The sequence below is a fragment of the Anas acuta genome, chromosome 8, assembly GCF_963932015.1.
Source record: "Anas acuta chromosome 8, bAnaAcu1.1, whole genome shotgun sequence".
NCBI lineage: Eukaryota > Metazoa > Chordata > Aves > Anseriformes > Anatidae > Anas > Anas acuta.
The window spans coordinates 6,305,467-6,329,601 of NC_088986.1; the positions used below are offsets into that span (position 1 = coordinate 6,305,467).

General features: G+C 38.8%; 1 protein-coding gene across 2 annotated transcripts; it reads right to left on the bottom strand.

Moving 5' to 3' along the window:
* Positions 1–1,313: 1,313 nt before the first annotated feature.
* On the bottom strand, positions 1,314–23,902 carry LOC137860196 (protein zyg-11 homolog B). 2 transcript variants are annotated; one of them, XM_068690153.1, is made up of 14 exons: positions 23,807–23,902; positions 16,427–16,592; positions 13,661–14,415; positions 11,289–11,429; positions 9,821–9,997; positions 8,252–8,316; positions 7,447–7,546; positions 7,308–7,358; positions 6,557–6,718; positions 6,404–6,451; positions 5,980–6,177; positions 5,838–5,890; positions 5,115–5,212; positions 1,314–3,008 (listed from the first exon to the last, which is right to left on the bottom strand). In XM_068690153.1, exons 1-14 carry the CDS (start codon positions 23,885–23,887, stop codon positions 2,818–2,820), a joined length of 2,286 nt encoding a protein of 761 aa, XP_068546254.1. In that variant the 5' UTR covers positions 23,888–23,902; the 3' UTR covers positions 1,314–2,817. The 2 variants fall into 2 exon arrangements, with proteins under 2 accessions (XP_068546254.1, XP_068546256.1); XM_068690155.1 differs by lacking the exon at positions 23,807–23,902 and adding an exon at positions 22,005–22,121.
* Positions 23,903–24,135: the final 233 nt, after the last annotated feature.

A 24,135-nucleotide genomic window follows, 5' to 3' on the forward strand; every position in this document is an offset into this window, starting at 1 on the left:
CTCAGCTGAACCCGTTTGGTATCAATGCTCGAGAACACACAGAACATCAGCATGCAAGGTCTGAATATGCACGTACACATGGCCACCAGCTAGTGTATGCCAAACATCTCAGGCATGTCACCTCTCTCCCATTGCTTTTTTCCTCTCTGTTGCCCAACTGGAAGATGAAGCTTCCTTCTCCATGTTCTTACAGGCTCTCCAGCACTCAGAGATGCCATAAAATTTAGCTCTACAGCTTCCAACTTTCCTGGACTGCAGCCTTCAAGCAAGAGTGAATTAACAGTGAAATAAGCTTTTAGCAAATACATTAGAGGTTATCACCATACACTTGCAAAATGCAGCTTACCATATCAGGATCAGGCACCACTTTGTAACACGATGGTCTTGAATCGAATCACAACTTCACTAGTGCCAAAACCTTAATACTGTACATGAAGTAGCCTTACCGGATCACACATGTACAGGTTTCCTATGTAAAGGTCTGCAAAGGTAAAGCAGAGTCATTATCTTCAGCCTTAACAAAAGGTTGACAAATGCCATTGGTGAAATACAAGAGTTTAGAAGTTGCTTCCAGAATTATTGTATCTTAGCAGGAACTGCTGAAGCTGCCCAGCAATGTGAAGAGACCTTTCTTCTAGTGGCACACACAAGTAAATTGTTAGTTAGGTAGGTTTACACCTTGTAGCCATTCGTATTTTTCTGCTTAAGAAAGCTCTGTTCACTGTTTGCCTGAAGCATGTGGGAACAAAACAAGGATATGGAAAATCATCTACAATCTCTCTGGTTGCAGAATTTCATGAAACAACATCTTCACCATCTGGACTGGTGCCAGCATCCCATTCATTTTGTGCAGCACATTGCAGTAGCGTTTTAGTTAAGATGCTTCACCAAGTTCTCCTGTTATTAGGAAACAACAATGTTGGGAAGAAGAGCTGTCATGTTCATTTTAAATTCTTGTGGTACCAACTGATTTATACGCATTCCATTAACACCAGCGCTGACAGGCTGCCTGGGCCATTTCATACAATGGAATTGTCATGGCAGAAGCCCCATAGCAGAGACCTCAGAAGGGTGGTGGATAAAAGCTTGCAGGCCATTTTTTTCCATGTTTTAAACCACCTTCACAATTCAAAGCTACAATCAATTTCATTTCTTTCTGAATCAAGAAAACACTAACATAACCAGGTACACACAGGAAAATTATGCTAGCTAAATCATACCTTCACACAAACAGCAGTTAGACAACATGATACTGGTAAAGTTACTGGATCAGTCCATTTTGCAATTGCTGAAAAACACAATAACTAGATTACTGAAGATTAGAGGTGATATTTTTATTTGCAGAATGAGAATTGGGGAGGGAGAGGAAGGGAAGGAGTTAAAAATAGTAAAATATGGTCATCCTGAAGAAGCCATCCCTCCTAGTAAGCTACCAAACATAAGTTTTCTCTTTAAACTGAATCACCAATATATTTACAGCAGAGTCTAAGAATGTCAGTCAGTTCTCATGGAAATGTGGACTGTAACCAGATAAATAGAAACAATGCTTGAAATAAAAGTGAATTTGAACCAACATGCAGTTTGCTTCCATCACTTGTATTTTATCAGGCATCCATATGCTGTGCAATATGTTTCATTCAACACATCATTTGAAACCCACAGGTAACCAAGAAAGAAGTAAGTTGTTACAATTAGCATCTTTATGTAAAATTTCACACTTCACAGAACAATGCAATTGACACAGGGTTTACATAGAACATTAGGCAATATTTTGCACTGTGATGACTTGGAAATATTATTCACTGCACAATACTGACAGAATATTTACAGAAAACAATAGAGCAATCATTAGTCTCTTATAAATAAGGTGACCAAATATCCTGGGCCTCCTATTTCAACACGCAATTCCCCTCGTGATGAGGGCAGACCAGTACTTTGCTCTTACACGCCTTCTCTCTCCCTACCAGTCTTTCAAAAAGAAAAGAAAGATCCCACACACAACCAAAAGTAGTCAAACAACAGCAAAATCCCCTTCATGTTATCAAGTTTAAAATCTCAAGCTTAGCTCATTCTTTCAGAATTGTGGTTCCTATCGAACTTGTTTCTATTGCTTTATTTTAGTGAATTTCCACTTTCCCTGATGCAGTTCTGATCTCAGCCTTACTGAGAGCACAAAGGACTCAGGAGAGCTCAACTGCAAAAAAGGCATTGTTCTAGCAGCAAGGAAAACAAAAGAACACAGCTTGCAGGCAAAAGGAAAAGGAAGCTGAAGTCCCCACTTGTGTTTAGAAGGATTATGAGACGGTGGACATTTTGGTCGCCTTAATTACAAGTCTCATTTGTAACTTGCATGCAGGTACTTTTGTAATCTGTAAAAGTGTTGAATATCACAACCACACACAGCTCTATTCAAACACCGAACTGGTAACCAGTTTTATAAACAGCAATCATAGGGATGAAGTAGCTTTCTGTCCCAGAAGTCGCAATACAAGATATTCCTATAAGTCCTTTTTTTTTTATTATTTTTATTCCTCCAGATGTGTACTTTGATCTATTGATCTGTTTGAGTCCCATCTCTTTGTAGCCAGCAGTAATCCTACAGGTATGACCAGCTCAAGCAGTGACCCTTTACAAGTTGCATATGCGGTTGCCATTAAAGTTGACATTCACCAAAGGTTACCATACATGGTTCTGGGTACCACAATTATCGGCAAATCACTTTAATGGTGACCACTATATTACAAGTTACTCCAACTACACACACATCAGAAAGGATTATTACAGAGACAATACTTTACACTCTTATACCTGCAGCTTTCAGTTGGGTTTATTTTGTTGCTGTTTTCTACATGGAGGTGGTCTCCCGTGACGCATAATGTGCTTTTCCAAACTATCTAGGATGGCAATAGCAATCCTCTGGACATGTGGATCAGTCTGGACGTTTTCCTTGATGTTGTATAAGTGCTGTAAGCCACCTTCTTCAATTAACATGCTGCAGTACCTGGTAGCTGTAATAAGATAAAAAAAGGTAATCCAAAAAAATGTATCTAGGGTAGAAGTAGCAGATATTGTAAACACTGATTCAAATCCACTTTCATCTCCTATGAGGCAGGCAGCATTTCAGACACTTCCTGAAGTCTTGTAGAGTGAGTAAGAAACAGGCCCTTTGAAAACATTTTGCCAAATGCTACTTACATTGACTAGTACAGAAAATAGTTTAACTAGGATAAGTTGCTATGAAAGCCTTTTCAAGATAAAATTACACTTTTATTTCCTTTTTTGTTACTGCTTTTAAAAAGTCTACATCAATTGCAGTGTTATCACATGCAGAGATCAGCTATAAAAAGAGCCACAGCTGTAACGTAACACACAAGCTTCAGAAGCTGTCACAAAAAGGTCACAGTGACTGTAATGCAGTCCACAGGGCATGAGAGCAGATGTGCTTACCTTCACTGTTCATCTAAGTGACGCAACACCTGACCTGTTTAAATGCTGATACTAAACTTTTCACTGGCAATCACATTTGCTGCAGCGCTACTAATATTTTATGTAAGTTAGCTCATTGAGGTGTGAAACAGCGAAAGGAGAAAAAAAATTAATGCCATTAATTCCAGACTACTTTTCATTCCCACATAAAAGAGGAGAGCAAAATAAAATGCATCTCCATTCCAGGACAAAACGTCATCGTGGTGCCAAGCTTAAGAATTTTCCTAATATAAGTCTTCATATTTCAGAATGAAAAAAATTTTCCCTCAGTTTAGATTATTACATTTGTTAACAAGCATTTGGTTTCTCTGCAACTTTCTCCAGAATCTTCTGGCACCAATTGCCATCAGAAACTTCAGGATATACATATACGAATATATCAGGGCTATACTTTTTCGATCTCAAATCAGGCATATGTCATCCAGTTATTCACAGCCTTTGCATTCTACAGTGCAGTTACTCACTGTCAGTACAGACCTCTGTGGCATGTTGAAAGCTCAGAGGTTAGGGCAGCACAAAATAAACACTAAAAATAAATAGAACAAATAAGACTGTACCAAGCTAACAGAGCTGAGGCACAAAGGGGGGAAAAAAGCTTGCTTTAATTTCATTAAGACAGGATTAAGGTGTCATAATGAAAAATTGTTATTCGAAGTCTGATGACTAAAACAGCTTTGTCAGAACAGTCCTACTTCAACATAGGAAAAGTCCTTATGGGCCTCAGGACAGAATATCCTAAGAACAATGTCTCATTACAGTTCTGAGCTCTATGAAGAGCAGAAAAAAAAACTTATTTTATGTGCAGTTATATATCATGCCATGTTATTATTGCTTGGTCCTGAATAGATGCATTTTCAGTGCAGAAACAGTGATTTATGGGACAGGGATAAACAAGCATAGAGATACTGCTGTCAGGAAGATTAAAACACTGGCACAGAAAATATTTTTAATACTGCAGAGGAAAGCTGCTTTATACATGGTAAAAGTTAATGAAAATATACATACTCGTGTAATCTACATTTATATATTTTTTAAAGTCATTAAAAAGTCAGGAAGGTTTGTCCAGCTTTACCCTTTAGGTATGCTCAGGGGACTTATTTCCTTCCCCAATGCTTGTGCATTTCATTATGTACTACTACCAAAGCATTTTAAAAAGAAGATGCTGGTGTTCTCATTTTGCAGATGGGAAAAGCAGATTAAGAAATAGTCCTTCATGTAACAGCAAGTTATTGGAAAAAAGCGATTAGGGACTAGGATTACCTAAAACTTCTGTTCTCATGGTAAGAGATAGCTACCTGCTGTAATCCTTGTTCTCGTTTAATTTTGAAGTAGTTTGTTGCCCATTACTAATAATGACATTTCTGAATAAAAATACCTGTGCAAGCTGCAAGTTTAGTTAATCTTAACATGTCTACATTCTGGAATTAATACTGTGCATTTAACAGTAAAATTCTGTTAAATATAATTGATTTATAGAGCTTTTATAATTTTATTTTCCTGCCCCATTTAGTAAAAGCCTCAGTGTAGTTTCTCCAAAGTATCAGGAATTCCTATTATTTCCACTTCATGCTAGCGATTAATATACTAGGAAATAACAATTTTAAGGGTAATTTTATCTTAATACGTACGATTTTTGCTGCAGACGTGCTGCATGGCCCACACTGCCCATAACTGGACACCAGGTGTCATGAAACAGCCAAGTAATGGAAAAAATGGATTAAAAGACCTATTAAAAAAAAAAAAGAGAAAGAGAAAGAGATTGCAGCATCTCAATCAACATCTCACTTTGCTACCAGATATTACTTCTTCATAGTTCTCATGTTGTCTACTCATTCATTGACAAATATAACTGGGAAAGACATTTGATAAACTGGAGTTTTAGACGCAAAAGGTGACTACCTTTTGATGTTTAACAATAACCAGCAAAAATATAGATAGCAGAAATGATGATTAAACAGTGGAAATAATGATTAAATGGACAGTAATTATCTAATTGCAACTTTTGGCCTCAAGTTCCTTTATCTAGGGCAGACAGTGCTAACCCAGTGCATGCCAATACAACCTTACCAGTTAATCTTTGTGTTTAAGTCTTTTAGACATGGATGCAAACATCTTTAATAGAAATTCAGACAGAACAATATTACGTTTATCTTTCACAGGAGTCCCTATCCTTCTTTGGTCACAAAGGGAAAACCAGCATGCTGTGTAATGTTTGCATGTTTGAGCTGATAGGCATTTTTCTGCTGGACAAAACCACATCTGGCTAGCAGCTCACTCTGCTTCAGGAACAAGTTTTAAATTTAGTTCAGTTCTACTGTATTTACCAAAATCTAAATCAAGACAATTGTTACCTGTAAGCCACCATCTCACACTCCGGGGTCGGCCAGTTCAAAATGGCAGAATGCTGCACAGTACAGAACAAAGAACTGTCAATATTAAATACAAACATACAAAAATAGAAGAGCATGATAAACTGCATTGTGATTTTAGTACCAGTTGTTCAAGGAGAGAGGTCCTTTGGCTGCGACTTAATGTCCAGGCTTGCTCTCCTCGAGATATTAAATGAGCAATAATCCCTGCTGCAAAATAGCTGACTTCCACCTCCACGCTGTGCAATAATTTACTGATGTGGTCTATAAAGTCCTTCCACATTAATTCAGAATGGAGTTCTTTAACTTCTGCTATATTGTTCTGGAGGGGAGGGAAACAGAGAGGGAAAGGAAAAAAAAAAAGAAAGTATTATCAGGGAGATGAACATATGAATTTGAACTACATAGTGTAAGTAAACACATAAACACCAGAATGATATCTTCATATGTTCAGGTGACAGTCAGATACCAAGATGCTACTTCTGTTTTTAAAACTTTTCCAGTTTAATGCACAAATTTGCAGATTTCAGACTTTTTGTTTATCTTACCAGAAGTCCAAGAACTTTCTGTTGAATGGATGATTCTGATGGAAAAGACTGTGGAAAAAAGAAAGAAACTATATGTAACTGTTTATGCTTATTACTGAAACAATTTTAATTATAAACCTTGGCTGAGAATCCACAGGGAACTGTACTACTCACCTCTAAGACTCTCATGAATAGTTCTAGTCCTTGATTTTCAATGAAGTGCCGACACGTTGTTGGAGATTCATCAGTGAGGTTCCAAAGTGCACTCAGTGTGAACTTGAGGGTAGTATCTACAAGATTCTGATTTGTTTTCTGCTTAACTATTTGTAAAAGTTGCTGGAAAAACAAACAAAAGGAAATCCTAGTTATGACTGTATATCAAAAACCATATTGGCTCCTCTGCTTGTTTCTGTGCAGACTTGGGTAATGCAAACTGCATTTATAAGCAGAAAAAAGACCCAAACTATAGAAAATAGAATTGCTATTAAACCTTTTTTCCCCCTTTTGAATATGATTGCCTGGTTGAGTAATTCCTGTTTTCACCATAATTGCATGTGTAGTACGATTACTGATGGACATTGACAGCACTAACAATTTGCTTCAAATATTCTTTTCAAGGATCTTTAGGCTTATAAAATTAATTTGAAACCAAGAATTTATTGCTATCTTACTTCATATTAACTGTATCAAGTTTTCCCAGTTTGGCTTTTCATCTATGCTATTATGCCTCATAACCATTGCGCATGATACTATCTCCAGCAAATTCTCTAGCCTTTTCTGTTCCAAAGAACTTGCAGATGAATACAGGTTAATGTGTTCTTAGAATTCTATCTACTTATTTTTGATTTATATCTTTAGGAATACTGTCAGCATGCATAGCTCAAGAGGATGGTATTTTTGACTGTCAAGGAAGTATTTGACTTACCCTAACAATGAAGAGCTCTGCACCAAGTTGGGCTGTTTGCTCTGTTGAAAGCTATAAATGAATAAAACCATCATCAACACTTTTTTTAAAATATACTTTAGAAATACTATCTGATCATTTCAAAGTTTAAATTTTGTACCTTTGCAGCAAGAATGGAAATTATGGCTACAGCCATCCTTTGCATGTTTTGATCTTCATGATTACACAGCCACTGCATAACAAGTTTGGCAGCTTCAAATCTGAAAGTTAAACATAAGTTTTGTTTTCCCAAGTCTTGTAAGTCTTACCAAAAGAAAGATGTACACAGAAGACACTTCAGATATAAATGCATGCAAGACCAAAGAAACCAGAAGTGTGCCTTGTATCAAAAAGGTTGAAATACATCAGGAAATTACATGTATTGCATGAACCTCGGTCAGCTTCAAGCTGTTCGCTTAGGATATCTTACTTCTAATTATACATCAAAGTGCACAGGAATTGCTTCCAAAGAAGGAAGAAAAATTTGACACAATATTCTGAAACAGCAGACCAACATACTTCAAAAGCTTTTAGCAAAGCATCCAAGTAGAAAAGTCTCTGCAAAAAGCAATTCCATAGTCCCCCAGAGAAATTCTGACTTCTCTTACATGATTAGTGGTGGACCTATCCAGGTGAAGCAAAAAATCCCTGCATACCAGAGCTTTTTATTACTGACCTACAATCAAAACTATTATGGATTACTAGCCCAAAATACCACAGGCCACATGAATTAACATGTTAGAAAGATTTAAACTGAGCAAACTGAGACCAGAAACAAACCCTGTGATCATCAAGCCTCTAGAGCAGCCATAGTTTTCCAAAGACCAAAAAATCATAAACATATCTTAGTTTAAAAAAAAAAAATAAAAAAAGAAAGAAAAATATTCTGCAATGCTACAGCTCATTTTAACTGACATAAAACTTGCCTGTTAAATGGAACATCCTGAAGTATTCTGTCACTGCACAGTGAAAGAAGGCAATTCTTTTGCAGCTATAAGAAATGAAAAAGAATGATTTCAGAGAGACACGTTTCAGAATACCTTCTTGCTATGAATCATTAAACATATTTCCATAAGCAAAATGAGTCAGCTTGAGAAAGGAAAAAAGGAACTTTAGGGTAAAATTATTCCTTCACGATGGGGTAAACACCCTCCTCACTGAGAAGATACCAAAGAACTCTGTTTGGGCTTTGATTCTAATCTTTAACCAAATAATAAGGAAGAAGTTTGATTTAAAGCTTTACAGCCATCTTCTTACTGTTGATTAATATCACATGTACAGGCTTGCTAAAGATGTCTCCTTCAAGTTAGGTCAATAACAAATCAAAAGGCAGGCAAATACACCAACACAGACAGCAGACTGACAACTTTGCACCTAAATAAATCTCTTTCCTCTTAAATATAAGTTTATGTACAAGCAAAATGAATTAAGCAGTTCTGAAAACGCTACATTTTTCTTCAAACCTATATCTCAAATAGAGAAGAAGGAGGGCCAGCTGAATATTTAAATCCCATTAAAGTTGAATGTGAAAGTAGGAAAAAAATAAATAAATAAAACAAAACAACAACAACAACAACAAAAAACACGATACTTTTAGACACTGACCAGAACATTTGGTAGGACATATATATAACTGTAACTATAACTGTAGATATATAGGGAAACCTTATGCAAGATACCAAATGAAGGCTCATTTACCTCCTATTATTTAACCTTAAAATTTGACGTTTTCAATACTTTGTTTTTGGGCAAGCGTCACTATGTCATTCACCACTGCCCAAATAGATGAGCCTTTTCCTAAAGCTAGCAATATAGCATGCTATGTTATTGTTAACAGTAGCTTGATCAACGATAAAACTCTCAGACAACTCCAGCCACACTGCAGATCACTCAGAACCTTGCTTATTAACTAGAGACAAAGGATTCCATGTTGATTCTTTGAAGGAAGTGTGATCCTTCAACACATCAGCCATTTTTTATCAAACAAAAACCTTTAAATAATTGTAAGGAAATAATTAGTATCCACATGCCCAAAGAGATGTTTGTTTTTAAGATAGGACAATATAATCACTGTGCATTTCTGCTTAATCTTGCCTGATAATGGTTTCATTAGGGTAAGAATCGTAGTTTTGTCAGATACCCAACACCACCTCTTGGTTTCCAGTTTGCCACATGCACTGAAAAATTCACTCTTCTCAGCAAGATCACCTCTAATGGCAACCAACTCACCCAACAGTATTTTCTACTTCATTTACAAGTCTAATTTCATTAAAGTCTTTTTAAGAAGCCACATTAAGGTAACATTGATTCTGCTAACTACAGTCCCATAGGGCAGGAAGCACAAAAGGAAATAATATTTACTTAAATCCTGCACAAATGTAGCTGTATGAGTACTTGCTTACAGCTGCTCTTGAGGTCATGAGATGTGGAGAAATCTCTCTTAAGATCCACAACACAGAGAAAGCTACAGAAAATAAGGAAAATTCATCTTTTACCTGTTGATGATTTGGGAAATGTTCCATGGCCTTCAGGAGCAAGTGAGTGACATCAGCCAGAAGTCGCACAGGCATGCCTGCTGCTAAGTCTTGCTTGGTTAGGTTAAAGACACACGCACTTGCTGCTAACTGCACAGGCAAATTCAGGGGGTGATTTCTCATTCCAATAACCACAAGCTGAAATGCAAGAGTTTTACTCACATTACTTACATACACGTTCGTGCACATACCTCAAGAGCAATCCACTGTTGCTTCAGGCCACGACAATGACTAACTTCTGCCTCCTCTTAACTTAAGTCAAAAACCTCATCTGGTATGATTTTAATTTTCAGAAAGAACATTTCCTTCTGCTCAGTGACTGAAAGCTGACAACTTCTATTTCTCCAAGTCCTTTTGCACTGTCTGCAGCAGCCCCTCAGAGGAGATCATAGAGTTGCAGAATCATCTAAGTTGGAAAAGACCTTCAAGATCACCAAGTCCAACCATCAATCTGACCTACCACGTCCAATCACCAACCCACGTCCCCTAGTGCCACATCCACATGTCTCTTAAATACATCCAGGGATGGGGGTATTACCACCACTTCCCTTGGCAGCCCATCCCAATGTTTAACCACCCTCTCTGTGAAGAAAGTCTTCCTCATGCCCAGCCTAAACCTCCCCTGATGCAACTTGAGAGCATTTCCTCATGCCCTATCACTTGTCACCCGAAAAAAAAGGGACTGACACCCTCCTCACCGCATCCTCCCTTCAGGTAATTGTAGAAAATGATGAAGTCTCCCCTCAGCCTCATCTTCTCCAGACAATCCCAATTCCCTCAGCTACTTCTTGTAAGTCGTTGTTTTCTAGTCCATTCGCAAGCTTTGTTGCTCTTTTCTGTATACACTCAAGCAACCCAACATCCTTCTTGCAGTGAGGGGCCCAAAACTTAACACAATATTCAAGGTTATTGTAGCAACATAAAGCCAAGTCCTAGAATGGGTTTCTAAGGAAGTTTCAGAATTGCCACTAGTTAGAGCCCAACGTATGACTAACAATTATTTGTTCATTTGCTACCAAACTAGCAGATGACAGTGGAGAGAAATATCCTTTCCCTATTATTGTTCTTTTGTAAGTATCAGCAGAAGGCACTGCTGTACATGGGGAAGAAGACCAGACAAACCTTTGATTTGACCCAAGATAACTATGTTCTAAAGACTTAATTCAGCACCTGAAGAAAACTTCAAATCATTCAAAACTACATGAAAAAAACAATTTAGATGCTAATAGATTTAGACACTAAATTAGCGCAGATCAATTTTAGATAACATAAAATGCTACTAGGGCATCTTCTCCATCATTAAAATTTTAGCCTTAAAAATCACAATGAAAGTGTAAAACAAATTTTTAACAAGGTTTTGGCAATGGCCTCCTTACAATCAGTTTAAGGAAGGATGCAAGACCTTCTCATCAAGACTACATTATTTTACCTTTAAAATTTCAGGCTTTGTTTTTTCCATCACATGTGTCAAGCTGAATAAATGAAAGAGTGCTTCTCTCACAAAGAAGGCCCGTTCACTGTAACGCTTCAGTGCTTCAGAAATCTGAGTCTCATTTGCTTCTCCTGACACCTATGAACAGAGGAATAATCTTTAGTTCAAGATACCATCATTTACTTTAAGAACTTTGTTCACAAAATTGCAAAGCCGCAGTTTCAAAAGTGCTGATATTTCAGCCAAAGCCTTCAGTAAGCAAATGATTACATTATCTGCCCAAATTAATTCAGAACTACGTGATCTTCAAACATTCTTTGTAAAGAATCCCCTTTATAAGACAGAATTAGGTTTCAGACACCATTATAAGCACATCCATATAAAACCACTAAGTAAAAGCTGCACTTTGTGACTAACAAAAATTGCTTATGAAACAGCAAATGCCTAAAAGCAGTATATGAAACTGAGTGCTTTGTCAAATACATTGACAAATATATTCTGGCTGATATTTTTTGCTCAGGATTCTAGCTCTGCCAATTAATATTTCCACTTATTGTCTACACCAGGATTCCTATAAGATAGATCTGTAGCAATACCTTTCCAGCACTGTATTAAAGAACTAACTCATATGCACTGCAAAAGAAAACATTCTTATAAAGTTTTAACATGGATTTAAAGTCTGCTAACACTAAACTAATTTATGTTATAATAGTGCATTAGAAGCTGCTGACTGTTGACTAATACAAGCTTAAGTTTAGAATACTAAATCAGCAACTAGCTGCAAATTTTTCTACCTCCCAACCTACTGCATCTTCCATTTTACTGTATTCAACCTACTTTGTATCTGCATGTTGTGTAACTAACTGTAGGCTTGTTCCTCAGTCCTACTACTTTTAGAATCACTGCTGCAAACACTGTTTTTTGGTTTTCATTCTTGGGAAAGCACACAGAACTTGTTCTACCTAATTTGTCACGTATGGGAAAGCAAACGTTCACAGATAAAAGTGTCACTTTTCATGCATCTTGTATCATATGGAACCAAATTTTTCATAACTTGCTAGACCAGGAAGATATTACAGCCTTGAGAGAAGTGATACCATCTCGGACTTTGGTTTATGCTCCCTACCAACTAGAGCAGGGCAGTCATGTTTACTGACACGTTCTGCAGCCAGTTATACACTGCATGAAGAATTCCACTCAGCTTCATGGTTTCAACTACAACGTCTGTCTAGTGTTTAATCTTTCAAGAACTTTCTATAACTAAATGTTATAGGACTGCTGTAAAGATAACAATATTTTACTTTGACTGACTCCGCAAGGGCCATGTCCTGATTATTCTTTAGTAGTATCAAGACTAGACAGCTGAATAGTTCTTTACAGTCACTAATGAATTCCAGGTCACAAAGTGAAAAAAGAAGAAAAAGACTGTACCTTTTCATAGCACAGTCACCTGAAGCATGCATTCTATATAGTTAATGTCTATTTCTAAGGATTATATTGAACTATTTACTACCAAATGTGAGGTTTCATTTCCTGATGCCATACACTGATCATGTTGGAACTTGCTTTCTCCAACAAATCTTTCAACATTCATACATGCTGCTGTCAGCTGTGACAACCAGGTACTCAGGAGAAGTGACCATTAACAACTGTCAAAAGCTCCAAGTAAAAATTATCATTAAAAAATTGTCATTGCTGTATTATTTCATTTGCATATGACAAGGGCATTCTATTTTGTTTTAATCAAATTACAAAAATCAACTTGCATAGGAGACATACGGCCACATTATGCAAACTCTTCCTCATTCCCTCTGCAGTTTCCTTTCACGACCTTCAAAAGACCTTTAAAGACCTTCAAAAGACCTTTCAAGGTAGGCAGAAATACTGTAATCAGGAAATAGAAGAGGTGATGGAACACAACAGCAGCTCAGTTATTAAGTTTTATTGTATCTGCTGTGTTAATCATGAACTGCTCAAAGTTTATGCAAATTGTAACTCTCCCTCTTACATATTGCTGCCTTATACTAGACACTGGGCTGGAAACACGAGAACATTATTTCAGTAAATGACTTCAGACTAGACCTAGTTCAGCTCTTAGATCTGGTAGTTTAAATCATGACTTGACGCTCACCAAAACAGCACAGAAAATAGATGCCTTTTTTTTTTTTCCTCAATAGATTATTTAAATCTAGCAGTTTCTGTTCCAGAATTAAGTAGGAATTTGACATGAAGTCACTAATTACAATTCATGGTTAAAATACTGCCTTACAGCCTCCTTCTGAAACACCTACATATATTTATTACAAATGATTAGGTCTATTTTCCCTGAACACTCTCATTTTTCAGCAAAATTAATTCTCCCACTTAACCTTTAGATTTCCTTCTCCTGTTAGGAATTCTGAGTAGCCGGCATCAGTAGCTAGCAGTCCTACAAACTGCATTGTTGGCCGTTGCTGGATAAATGCCTCTACTGCCTTATCTGTAACATGCTTCCTTCCAGAAATGTCCAGAGACACGAGGTTAGGCAAGATATCTTTCTGTTCCAGTAAGCGAAGTGCTATGTCTGATGTGAACTGTTTGTCATCTGAAATATCAAGGTGATTCAGATATTTTAGTTCTCTTATAACATCCAGAATCTGCGTTGTGGTCATTTTCAAGCATTTCAGGTGGTGCATGGTCAAAGATTTCAGTCGATCTTTGCAGGTGAGGAGTGCTGTTATGTCAGTAACAGAGGTGTTGGATATATCCAGACTTTCTAACCTAGGGAGTGATGCAACATCTGCCAAGTCCTCATTGTAGAACAGAACATTGGTAATACTTAATGCACGAAGCCCAGACAGCTGACTGAAGCACCTCTCATATGGGTCTTCCAAAGAAAGAGTTAGTGAGTTCAGCACAAGGCATTGAAGATTCTGTTGGATCCATTTATTGCTGCCAAGTCCGCTTATAATGTCTGTGATTGTTATGTCTGCGTTTACCCCAGTAGCATCAAGTTCTACTAGCTTGTGATGGCAGAATGCTTTCCGGAAAGCCACGGCAGAGATTTTGGCTTTGCGTATACAAGCTCGTTTCAAACGCATCTGGTTGCCTCGGAAGATGCCCACAGTTCCATCATTCAGAAGCCCTGTTGGAAAACAGCATTAGTGTTTGCTTCTAGTGTTGTACACCACTATTAAGAACCCAAAGGGAAACAAATAAGAAGTGTTAACAGAGATTAATTGCAAAATAGGATATATCTCGGATCATTATGCTGCTGATCTTTTTTTTTTGAGCTTCCATTTCATGATTATACTTTTGGATAATCTCAGGTTAAAGAATAGGACAGCTAAATTCAGACGTACTGACAGTCAGAAGACAGAACATACAAAATAAAATAAACTTGAAAACATTCAGGCTACAACTTCCATTTTGCTGGATTTTCTCTCTGTAACTGGTTAGAAACGTGCTAAAAATGAATTTCAAATTTTCTTGAAGTTTTTCTTCCCTGGTCACAGTTCTGTTAACCTCAACATAGTGCCATCAATTAAAGATCCACTTCCATCTTGCTTTAACTCAATTGAATACTGTAGCATTCGACTGAATTCATAAGTAGGATCAATACACTATACTAAGCTAATTAAGTTATTTTATGTCCTTCATGAAGAAGGTAGGAGTGTTGCTCAGAAACAAGCTAAATGTGAGAAAGAAACCTAGAAAGTGTTTCAAAGAGGTGAAACAGGAGGACAAGAGTAGGAAGGAGAGAAAGACAGCAATGAAAAAAGGAAATACAATAGCCTTGTTTGAGATAATCATCTTCTGCTCTGTAGCAAGATGACTGCGTAAGTAGTCTTTTCCTGCTGCATACGGACAAAACACTAACTGAAAAATTTAGTTCCATGCACACGATTATCTGAAATACATCCAAAACACCAAAATATCTTATTTGTGTCTCACCAACAGAGCGACTACTAATTTATAAAAAGCCCTATGAGAAGGGTATGGGTACGCAAGCATACACACAGAAGAATTAGGAAGTACACGTCCTTCTAATTTCGCTCCAGAGAGTTAAAAATGCCAATGTCCCTGGCTTGCATCTTCAAGCACAATGAAGATAGTAAAGAAATTGAAAACACAATATATTTGAATAAAAGCATCACTGCCACTGCAGTTTGTCTAGATTTAAGTCAGGAGCTAGTAATTGTCTCTGTGATTAAGTTAAATTAATATTAAGATTTGCAGACTAGGTAGCATGCATCTTTTGCAAAGAAAGCAAACATATAATATGAGACAATTTGTACTCAGGAAAAAAATAATGTGCAATAAATAAATATAATTCAGTTCAAGTATAACTAAATTACTTAGTAATTTTTGCTAATCTTTTCAATTAAGGATCGAGTCAGGATCTCCTGATGACCTACCTTTACCACACCCCATTTATTATTATTTAGGACAGTCTCTTCTGCTACACATAGCTGGCAACAACTGGAGAAAACTACAACACCAGCATCTGCACAAAGGCAGCCAGCCATATCTGCACCTACAGAAGAGGGCTCTTGGTGTGCTTAAAGCAATTTTTCCAGTGTCACGTCTCATCTCTAAAGTCTGCAGAAATGGGTCTCCTGCCTCTTCTCTAGGGTATTCTATACGTTCACTGTCTTCATGCCAAGAAGCTTTTATTAACAGCTTTTATTGCTTAACATTTTCCTTTGTCGTGTTTAAAAGCAAGCAAACAAGATGGCAGATCTCTCTTCAACAGCATAACAGAATATACTAGGCCTGTACTAACACATAAGAACACCACAAAGTGCTTTTCATACCTTCTTACGCTAGTCCTGAAACTGACTGCCTTTTAGCAAATAATTCCACTGCAATAAAAATGCTTAAAGTATCCGTTCAACAACGTTCACTTAAAAGAACATTCAATTAAAATCATAAATACAAGACAAAGGACTTTTGATTCAGAACCGTCTATATGGCTATGCAACATCCAGCTGAACCTGTGGCAAAACCAAAATACCAGAAGTTCTCTATTCAGAGATTAAGAAACACATTTTAAATAGTTCCAGCATCAGACTCTACTAGAAAACACACCCTAGCTGCAGTGCCACATTCCAGTAAAACATTTTCCACCAATGACCCACAAATAATTGTTTTACCATGAAATGCCATCGTCTGCAGCAATCGATCAGCCACTTCTTGAGGAAACATTCCTGGCTCCTGCAGGCACAGCGTTCCATCTTGCCTTTCTGTACAGAACTTCTCTAGGTTGGCAGTAAGGAAATTCAAACAGATGTCAAGCAAAGAGTAGGGAGAAGCTTCCTCCTGTCATACGCAAAACACAATGAAACAAAGGCAATTTAGTCAAATCATTTTTGCTGTCTATGTCTCCACTGTTCCTCTGCAACGTTATTTTTAGGCAAATCATTATTTTTTGTTAGTCTGACTCACATTTGAATGGGCAAATATTATACACAAGATGTTCCCCTTGGAGCCGCAGCAAACTCATGAGTTGGGTCACACAATAAAAGGCTTACCAAATCGGGGGAGAGCCTCCTCCCACGGTCACCCCGAGCGCCACAGCCAGTGTACTTAATCCCTGCTTGTGTTCACAGGGCAATAAAAGTATTTTCCCAATTTCTGATGACAGAATTTGAATTTCTGACATTTACTGGTAATTAATCGATCAAGACAGACTGAAAGAACTACTGCTTTAATCAAATGTTACTTCTTGATATAATTGCTTTTAATCTTCCATTTGAATCTACCCACCTCAGAAGTCTACCACATCATTACATTAGAAATGTAGATAAATCTCATGCATAGTTAGGAGCAATTTCTGATACTGAAAAGTGCAGCTAAAGCTTCGAATCAAAAAAAAGAGAACTCAAAAAGATCCAAATTTTGTACTGCAATGAAGTAACAATTATTGCGGTATTCTTTCTGATAAAAGATAGCATAAAAAGGGGGAAAATGGTAAGGACCTAGAAATTACCTATAGAGAACATTGGGTACAATGGGGACAAGGCAGAACATAAACTTCACATTTTCTTTCAGAGATAGATTGCATATTGACATATGAAAATCTCAACTTTTTTGTTGTTATTGGTTGGTTTTGGTTGTTTTTTATTGTTATTTATTCAGCGCCTAATAATAGCTTACTGTTTTCAGTCTCCCAGATTAATCAACATAAAGAATGACTCGCAGCCCTGTGAATCATCCACAGCGCTACACAAAAGAAGGCTGAGTGACTGGTACATACTCCCCCGGATAATTTTGAAAATAACAGCATCAACTCTTGCCACATCTCATCTGTAGGAAGAATTGTAGCTTGCCTTTTATACTGAAAGTTCTGGATAATTTCACCTTTCTTTGCTAGTTCATTTAACTTCTCTTCTGTTGCTTCATTTGCCTAATATTCTCATAGCAAAAGTAGAGGAATAGATAAAAGGTTATGTAGAAGAAATATAAAGAAAATGACAGAAATGCATCTTCTAAAATAAGGTGCACCTATTCAGGGTGCAGATGGAATGGAGCTTATCTTTAATGAATCATGAACTGCCAACAGAGAGAGACTGCAGTTTAATAGCTCCTGAAGACTTAAGTGCAGGTTTGGGAACCAAAAACTCCAAATTATTCAAATACAAGCTCTTGCTGCAGCTTTTGACATGCAACTTCCACCCCTTTGACTTGATTTCACTAAGTGCTTAACTTCTGCTCAACTTGATTATTGAATATTATTGTTGAAGAAACAGGAGTTATTTTGTGATGTGACTCGCTCTCATTACCAGAAAACAGCAATTTTGGCTGCCTCATTACCAGAAAACAGCAATTTTGGCTGCCTCCCACCACAAACTGATATGAAGAGGAGGGACAGAATTTGGAGTTGTTAACATCTTTTGTTTCTTTACAATGTGCAATAATGCCTGAAATGCTTCTAGAGAGGAAAAAAAATGGTTATTTTAAAATAATACATTTTTTAAAGGAATAGAGAAAATATTTTTTCTAAGCTGAAATTACTACACATGGCCAGAACTTATAAGACAGCTGCTGATTCAAACAAAAAATCAGAATCCTTATTCAAAAGCAAATGAAAATTATTCTCACTTAAGCAAAGACAGCCTCGTCTCTCATTAGCTCTTATGCTTCTAATTTGATGCTTAAACATGACAAAAACCAGAATACAGGCTCTGTTCTTTCCTTCTGGCACTGTTGCATAATTTCTGCCAGAAAAGCTAAAACACTTCCATATATCAGTGAGCAAACTCCGATGAGAATTTTTAGCCATGTAGATAGGCTGCTAGCATATGACTCAGAAAGCTATTTTTTCAGCCTGTACCTCTAGCTAGCCAATCTAACCTGGAGATATTGTTTATTTTATTTTATTTTTTTGTAATAAAATAATCACTTTAAAAGTCCATGAAGGACTTCCCTCTAGCTATAAAGGGCCAAAATCCACAAGCAGGGATCAGTCACACTTGGAACAGCAGAGCACCACTTCTATCAACCTCCCGCCAGCTGCAGGAGATGTTTATAACACTTCTTCAACTTGTTGCACAAAGACTGACCAAACACATCTAGCAAAGGCTCCAGAGGTAACCTGGACAGTCAGGGGAAACATTTTTACCTACATCCAATTAAGTCCCTTGACATGCACCATAAAAGTGATTTCCTAGGCTGTCTGCTACTGAACTAGAATAGCTTGAATGCAACCTGCAAACCTTCCCATGAGCAAGTGGCACTCTTTTTTTTTTTTAACTTCTTACTTTGAGAGAATATTGCCCAGTTAAAGAGCTCATAATAAAAGCCTGCAGTTGTATTTGAACACCTACAGGGGTAGGATTTCAGTGTTTCCATTCTTTAGTTATGCTTTTGAATGTCAGCTTGAAAACAAACCTGGCAGTTGTTTTTCAGTTCATTTCACTTTCTGGTTATTTCAATTTCAAATACTTCAGTTGAATGCTGTAAATGTGTGTCAACCACAGCTCAGGATTGCTGTACTTGGTAAAGATCATTCAGAACCATTTCAGTAGAACTTCTACTATGTAGATTTGACGTTTTCATGGCCATCTTCACCATCTGATGTTCCCATATACGTAAGGGTTTCTCTCATTCCATCAAACTACTTCAGTGACCAGACAAGTCTCCAAAAGACAGGATGACGTGTTACATGACACAAGGCTGGGTGCCTTCATTCCTTTTATTAATATATGTTTTAGCTAATGTGACACATCTAAAGTCAACTAGCTTATGGAATAGTATCTGTAATGGAATAATTTGGGATGAGATTTTTAATGCTCATTTCTTTATAATTTCTTTTAAAATCCCCAAAAAAAAGTTAACTTTGTAAGTGCTTAATCAAACCAAGGCAAACAACCAAACAAACAAAGAGGCGAGGGAAGGAGAGTAAAGCACATGGCCATTGGCATCTAGCAGTAATCCAATACACTAGCAGACTGAAATGCAATCCCACCCTTAATATGGCATTACCTAGTTCAGCTTATAGTGTACGTCACTAATGCAGTAGGAAAGGTTCTCACAAATAACAGTCCTCCATATTTTCTTTTAAAAACTCATTGTGGTGACACTAACTATTGCCAGACTATATCTACCTCTGTATTTCAAAATGTAGTTAAGAAAGAAAAGAAGACCTTAAAGGGACATATTAAAGTACCTAGGATAAATTAGAGAATCCTAAGCCTAACTTTATGCCTAGATTAGTTAACTGAGTGTGAGTATCCAAACAAAATCCTGTTCCTTCAGAAGAGCATCGCCATGCAATCACCTGCTTATACAAAGATAACAAAAAAGAGACAGATTTAACTGATGTTTCCCATCAGTAATTGCAATCTAACTTTGCAGGAAAACTAAATCCCACTGCTGTGTGGGCCTTTTTCACTATAGGCATTGTGATGATCCTACCAACTCCAGCCTGAAAGATCCAGTTCTTTCTAGCTTTGTGTCTCAGTCATTAAAAATCAAATCTTCTCCCCAGCCCCCCAGGTAGCTTTTGATCAGTTTTCCCTCAATAAACCCATATAAAGACTTGGAAGACAGACAACAATTTCAGCTCCAGGAGAACTATTTCTAAGTCTCCAATTTTTGCACCCAATTACTGACTCAGTATGACAAGCCTCAAGTGCAAGAGGTCACTGTATGCTCTGCCAGGCCCATCTGCTTTTCTTCCCTGAAAGCTCAAGGAAGGAGCTGGGCATACAGGATAAGGGACTTTTCAAATAGCAGCAATTACTTCTCTCGAGATGTTAGCAGGACAATAAATGGTAGCAGAGCCTTGGTTTTTAACCCTAAAGATTTACTTTCTTAAAAGGAACATGCTTAAAACGACCAAGAAATACTAGCAGCTCAATAGCATTCCTCAGAACTCTCCTGAGCACTAATAAGGGCAGTGAAAAATAAACAGATGGTTCAGTGATTTATGCTTCGAAAAATGCTCTAGGATTATCCTACTTAAATTAACAGAATGAAACAAAATTAGGCAATTTATTAGCCAGACTCACCGAATGATTATGCACAAAACTCAAATTTATTATTTTCATTAATTACTCTGGCACAAGTGGGATCATACTGATTAAAGTTGCTAGCGATACAAAGTTGGCAGAGGCCACAAGGCATCTAAAATTAAATAGTGCCACATTACAGCTACATAACAAGACCATGTACTCGAAAACTAACATAAAGAACTTCCGATATGAGTTCATCAATTAGAAATGACTGGAGAGAATCTGAAGGGTTCACTTAACCGCAAGGAAACCCGAGGCAGCCAAAGAAGGTATCAGGAGAAGCATCAAGCAAAAATACGGAACTGCTATGCCATTTTCAAGGCACTAGCAGATCTCGTGGGGCTATTTATGTTAAGAGGTATCTACACCACCTCAGTTTGAACCTAACAGCTACCAGAATACGCTGGGGGGGGAAAAAGCATGTTGGGAGGAGGAGGCAAAACCTGCTTATTAGCCTCGCAGATCAAAAGGTGCGAGAAGATATGAACGCTGCCTGTGAGTGTGGCATGGGAAGGAACAAAGGTATGCAGGTGATGCACAATGCCGGCACGACGACAGAGGTGCGTGGAGTCGCCATGAATCAGAGTTTTGCCACAGGTTTAAACGTGGGCACCCAGCTCCCAAAGAACGAGGCTTGCAGTCCCCTGACCACAACAGGCACAGGGGGTGCCTACTTTTAAAATACAGATCAAAAGCTTGCTTAGGGGGTTAAGTTAGGCTTTTACTAACTAGTCTATTAGAGCAGACAGCCCAGGAGGTGCCCGGTGGTGGCTCAGAAGCAAATATGCACACTCATCTCCCGAGCAGGGAGCAGCACCACGCACGGCCTGTCTGTAACAGAGGGGCTGCCTTCTCCCTCAGCCAGCTGCAGCAGAGCCAGACCGGGCCGGGCCGGGCCGAGCCGAGCCGGGCCGAGCCGGGCCGAGCCGTGCCCGACCCCTGGAGCCGGCCGCGGGTCCCCCTGTCACGGCCGCTGCCGGCGGCGCCCCTCAGCGGCGGGGCGGGACGGGGGCTGCAGCCGCTCGCGCCCGGGGCCTCGCGCCCGCTCCGGCCAACGGCCGCGGCCGCCTGAGGGACCGGGCGGCCATCCCGGCCACTCGCCGGCCATCCCGGTACCTCAGCGCCCCGCCGCCGGCAGCCAGCACCCCGGGGCAGCCCGCCTGCCCCGCAGAGAGACGGTGGCCCCGCTGCCCTCCCCTCAGCGCCCCTCACTCACCATCGCGGCGCTGGGTGCCGGCGGCGAGCGCCCAGCCAGCCGGGTCCCGCAGCTTGCGGCTGCCTCTTTTTTTTTTTTTTTTTTTTCTTCCCTTTCCACCCCCCTCCCGGTGCTTGCTCCCCCCCCCGACCTGGAAGTGAATGCAGCTCCGGGCCCGCCTCCCTTAAAGCAGCCGCGGCGGGCAGAGGACACCCAGCCCGGCTCTGCGGACGGCAGGGCCAGCGGCCGGGGCTGTTACTCGCCAAAAAGCGCTGGCCCGGCCTGCCTGACCCTCCCCTGGGCTCGTTTTGGGAGGACAAAGCAAGGCTGGAGCTCAGCCTCAGCTCACAGAATCACAGAATTTCTAGGTTGGAAGAGACCTCAAGATCATCGAGTCCAACCTCTGACCTCCATGCTTTTGCACAGAGATCAGCCTCTTGCAATTAAATGTTTCCTGCCCTAAATCGTGTCTTTGGATACTATGACTGAGTGCTCCAGCACAAAAGGGTTTGCTTCCTGCTTCGGAGTTGGAGAGGAGCTTTGCTATCAGCTTTTATACAAAATAATTTCGGCTTTCAGATACAGTAACGGCGATGAAGGGCTCTTTCCCAACAAACTACTGTATTTACACTCAGTGAACACAGTTATTTTTTGTTTCAGAATAGACAGTGATACAATTGCTCTGTCCAGTTAAAATGAAATTACAAAGAGTTTACTGTTAAATCTTTTAAGGAATTACTGATTTTTAGTACATCAGTTTTGTATGCAAACCAGAAAAACAACTCACACATCAACATTAAGGAGAAATTACTAAAATAATTTACATTTGCCATTAAAAAATGACAAAATATTTTGCAAACATCAAGCAATTTTACCCGCTAAAGGACTACGCAGCAAAGGTCAGTTACGGGCACAATTCTTTAGACTGGGATTTTGACAAATTCACTCAATCACTTCAACCTGAGTATCACTGTATATCTTTAACTTCTTTTTGTCATTCCATCTGAATTTATGATAGGAACTGTAGGAAAGACAAAAGGAAAAGGGAAAACAATAGGAAAGACAAAATCCCAGCGAGACCAGAGTCTTCAGGGATTTAAACCAGTTGAACTCAAGAGTTTCTACTGAGCCTGTGAAAAATGAATTTTTTCAAAGCCTGATTTTCAGAGAAAGCAGCTAATCTTCCAAGAGCATCTCCAGAACATAAGAGGACCTGACAGGTAGCAGTCAGCATGGACTAAAAATGTGTATTTTCTCACTTGCATTCTCAGAGATGAGTCAATGCTTTTGCTTGATGCACTTTGGAGACGAGATTTAAGCTTCGTGTGGACCATATGTAATAACCCCAATGCAAACACTGAAAAGCCTGACAAGTTTTAAGGAAATACTACAGCAATAATGTGAATAGAAGTTACAAGGGGAATTTTGACAGCACGCCCAGCAGGTGGTGCCAGCAGTCCGACCCACAATGGTTCCAGCAATTAGCTCTAGCAGTTAATAGACAATCTGGTTTCCTCACATGGGAGACTATACACAAGATTTAACTGAGTTTTATTTATCCTAAAAGCTTGACAAGCCTGCGTGATGCTACCAAAATCATTTGGGACAAAGCAACTGTTCTTTGAAAATGATTTTAACTAAGCAACCTGTCATATAATTTCTAATGTGCTGCTATACTCTCGGAAGATTGTTTGTGCTGGAAACCGCTGGAATTGGATACTGTGCCGTATTTTGTACAAGTACCCTAATATCACACTGTCTAGCACTGTAAATTCATCCATAGCTAGAGAACTAGGTCATGTCATGTGTCGTTACCTGCTTACCAGTCTTAGTGCCTTCAACAACCCCAGCACTTGCTGCTCACACATACAGGGATGCAGCATTCCCATCCCTTCAGAAGGCATCCGCAAGGTCAGTTTTTGTACCACAAAAAGGAACAGTTGCTGGTAAAGCAGCAACACGTCTGCCCTAAAACTGAGTTGAAAAATTATTCAGCCGTAAATCCAAGACCAAAACATGCAAGCAGCAAGTTGTGGAGTTGGTAGTAAAGCCCTGGCTCCTTGGCTGTGCCGTGTATTAATGCACACACGAATATCTCGAGTTACAGATGTGATGACTGTGGGTAAAACCTCAGCAATACGTATCCTAATGG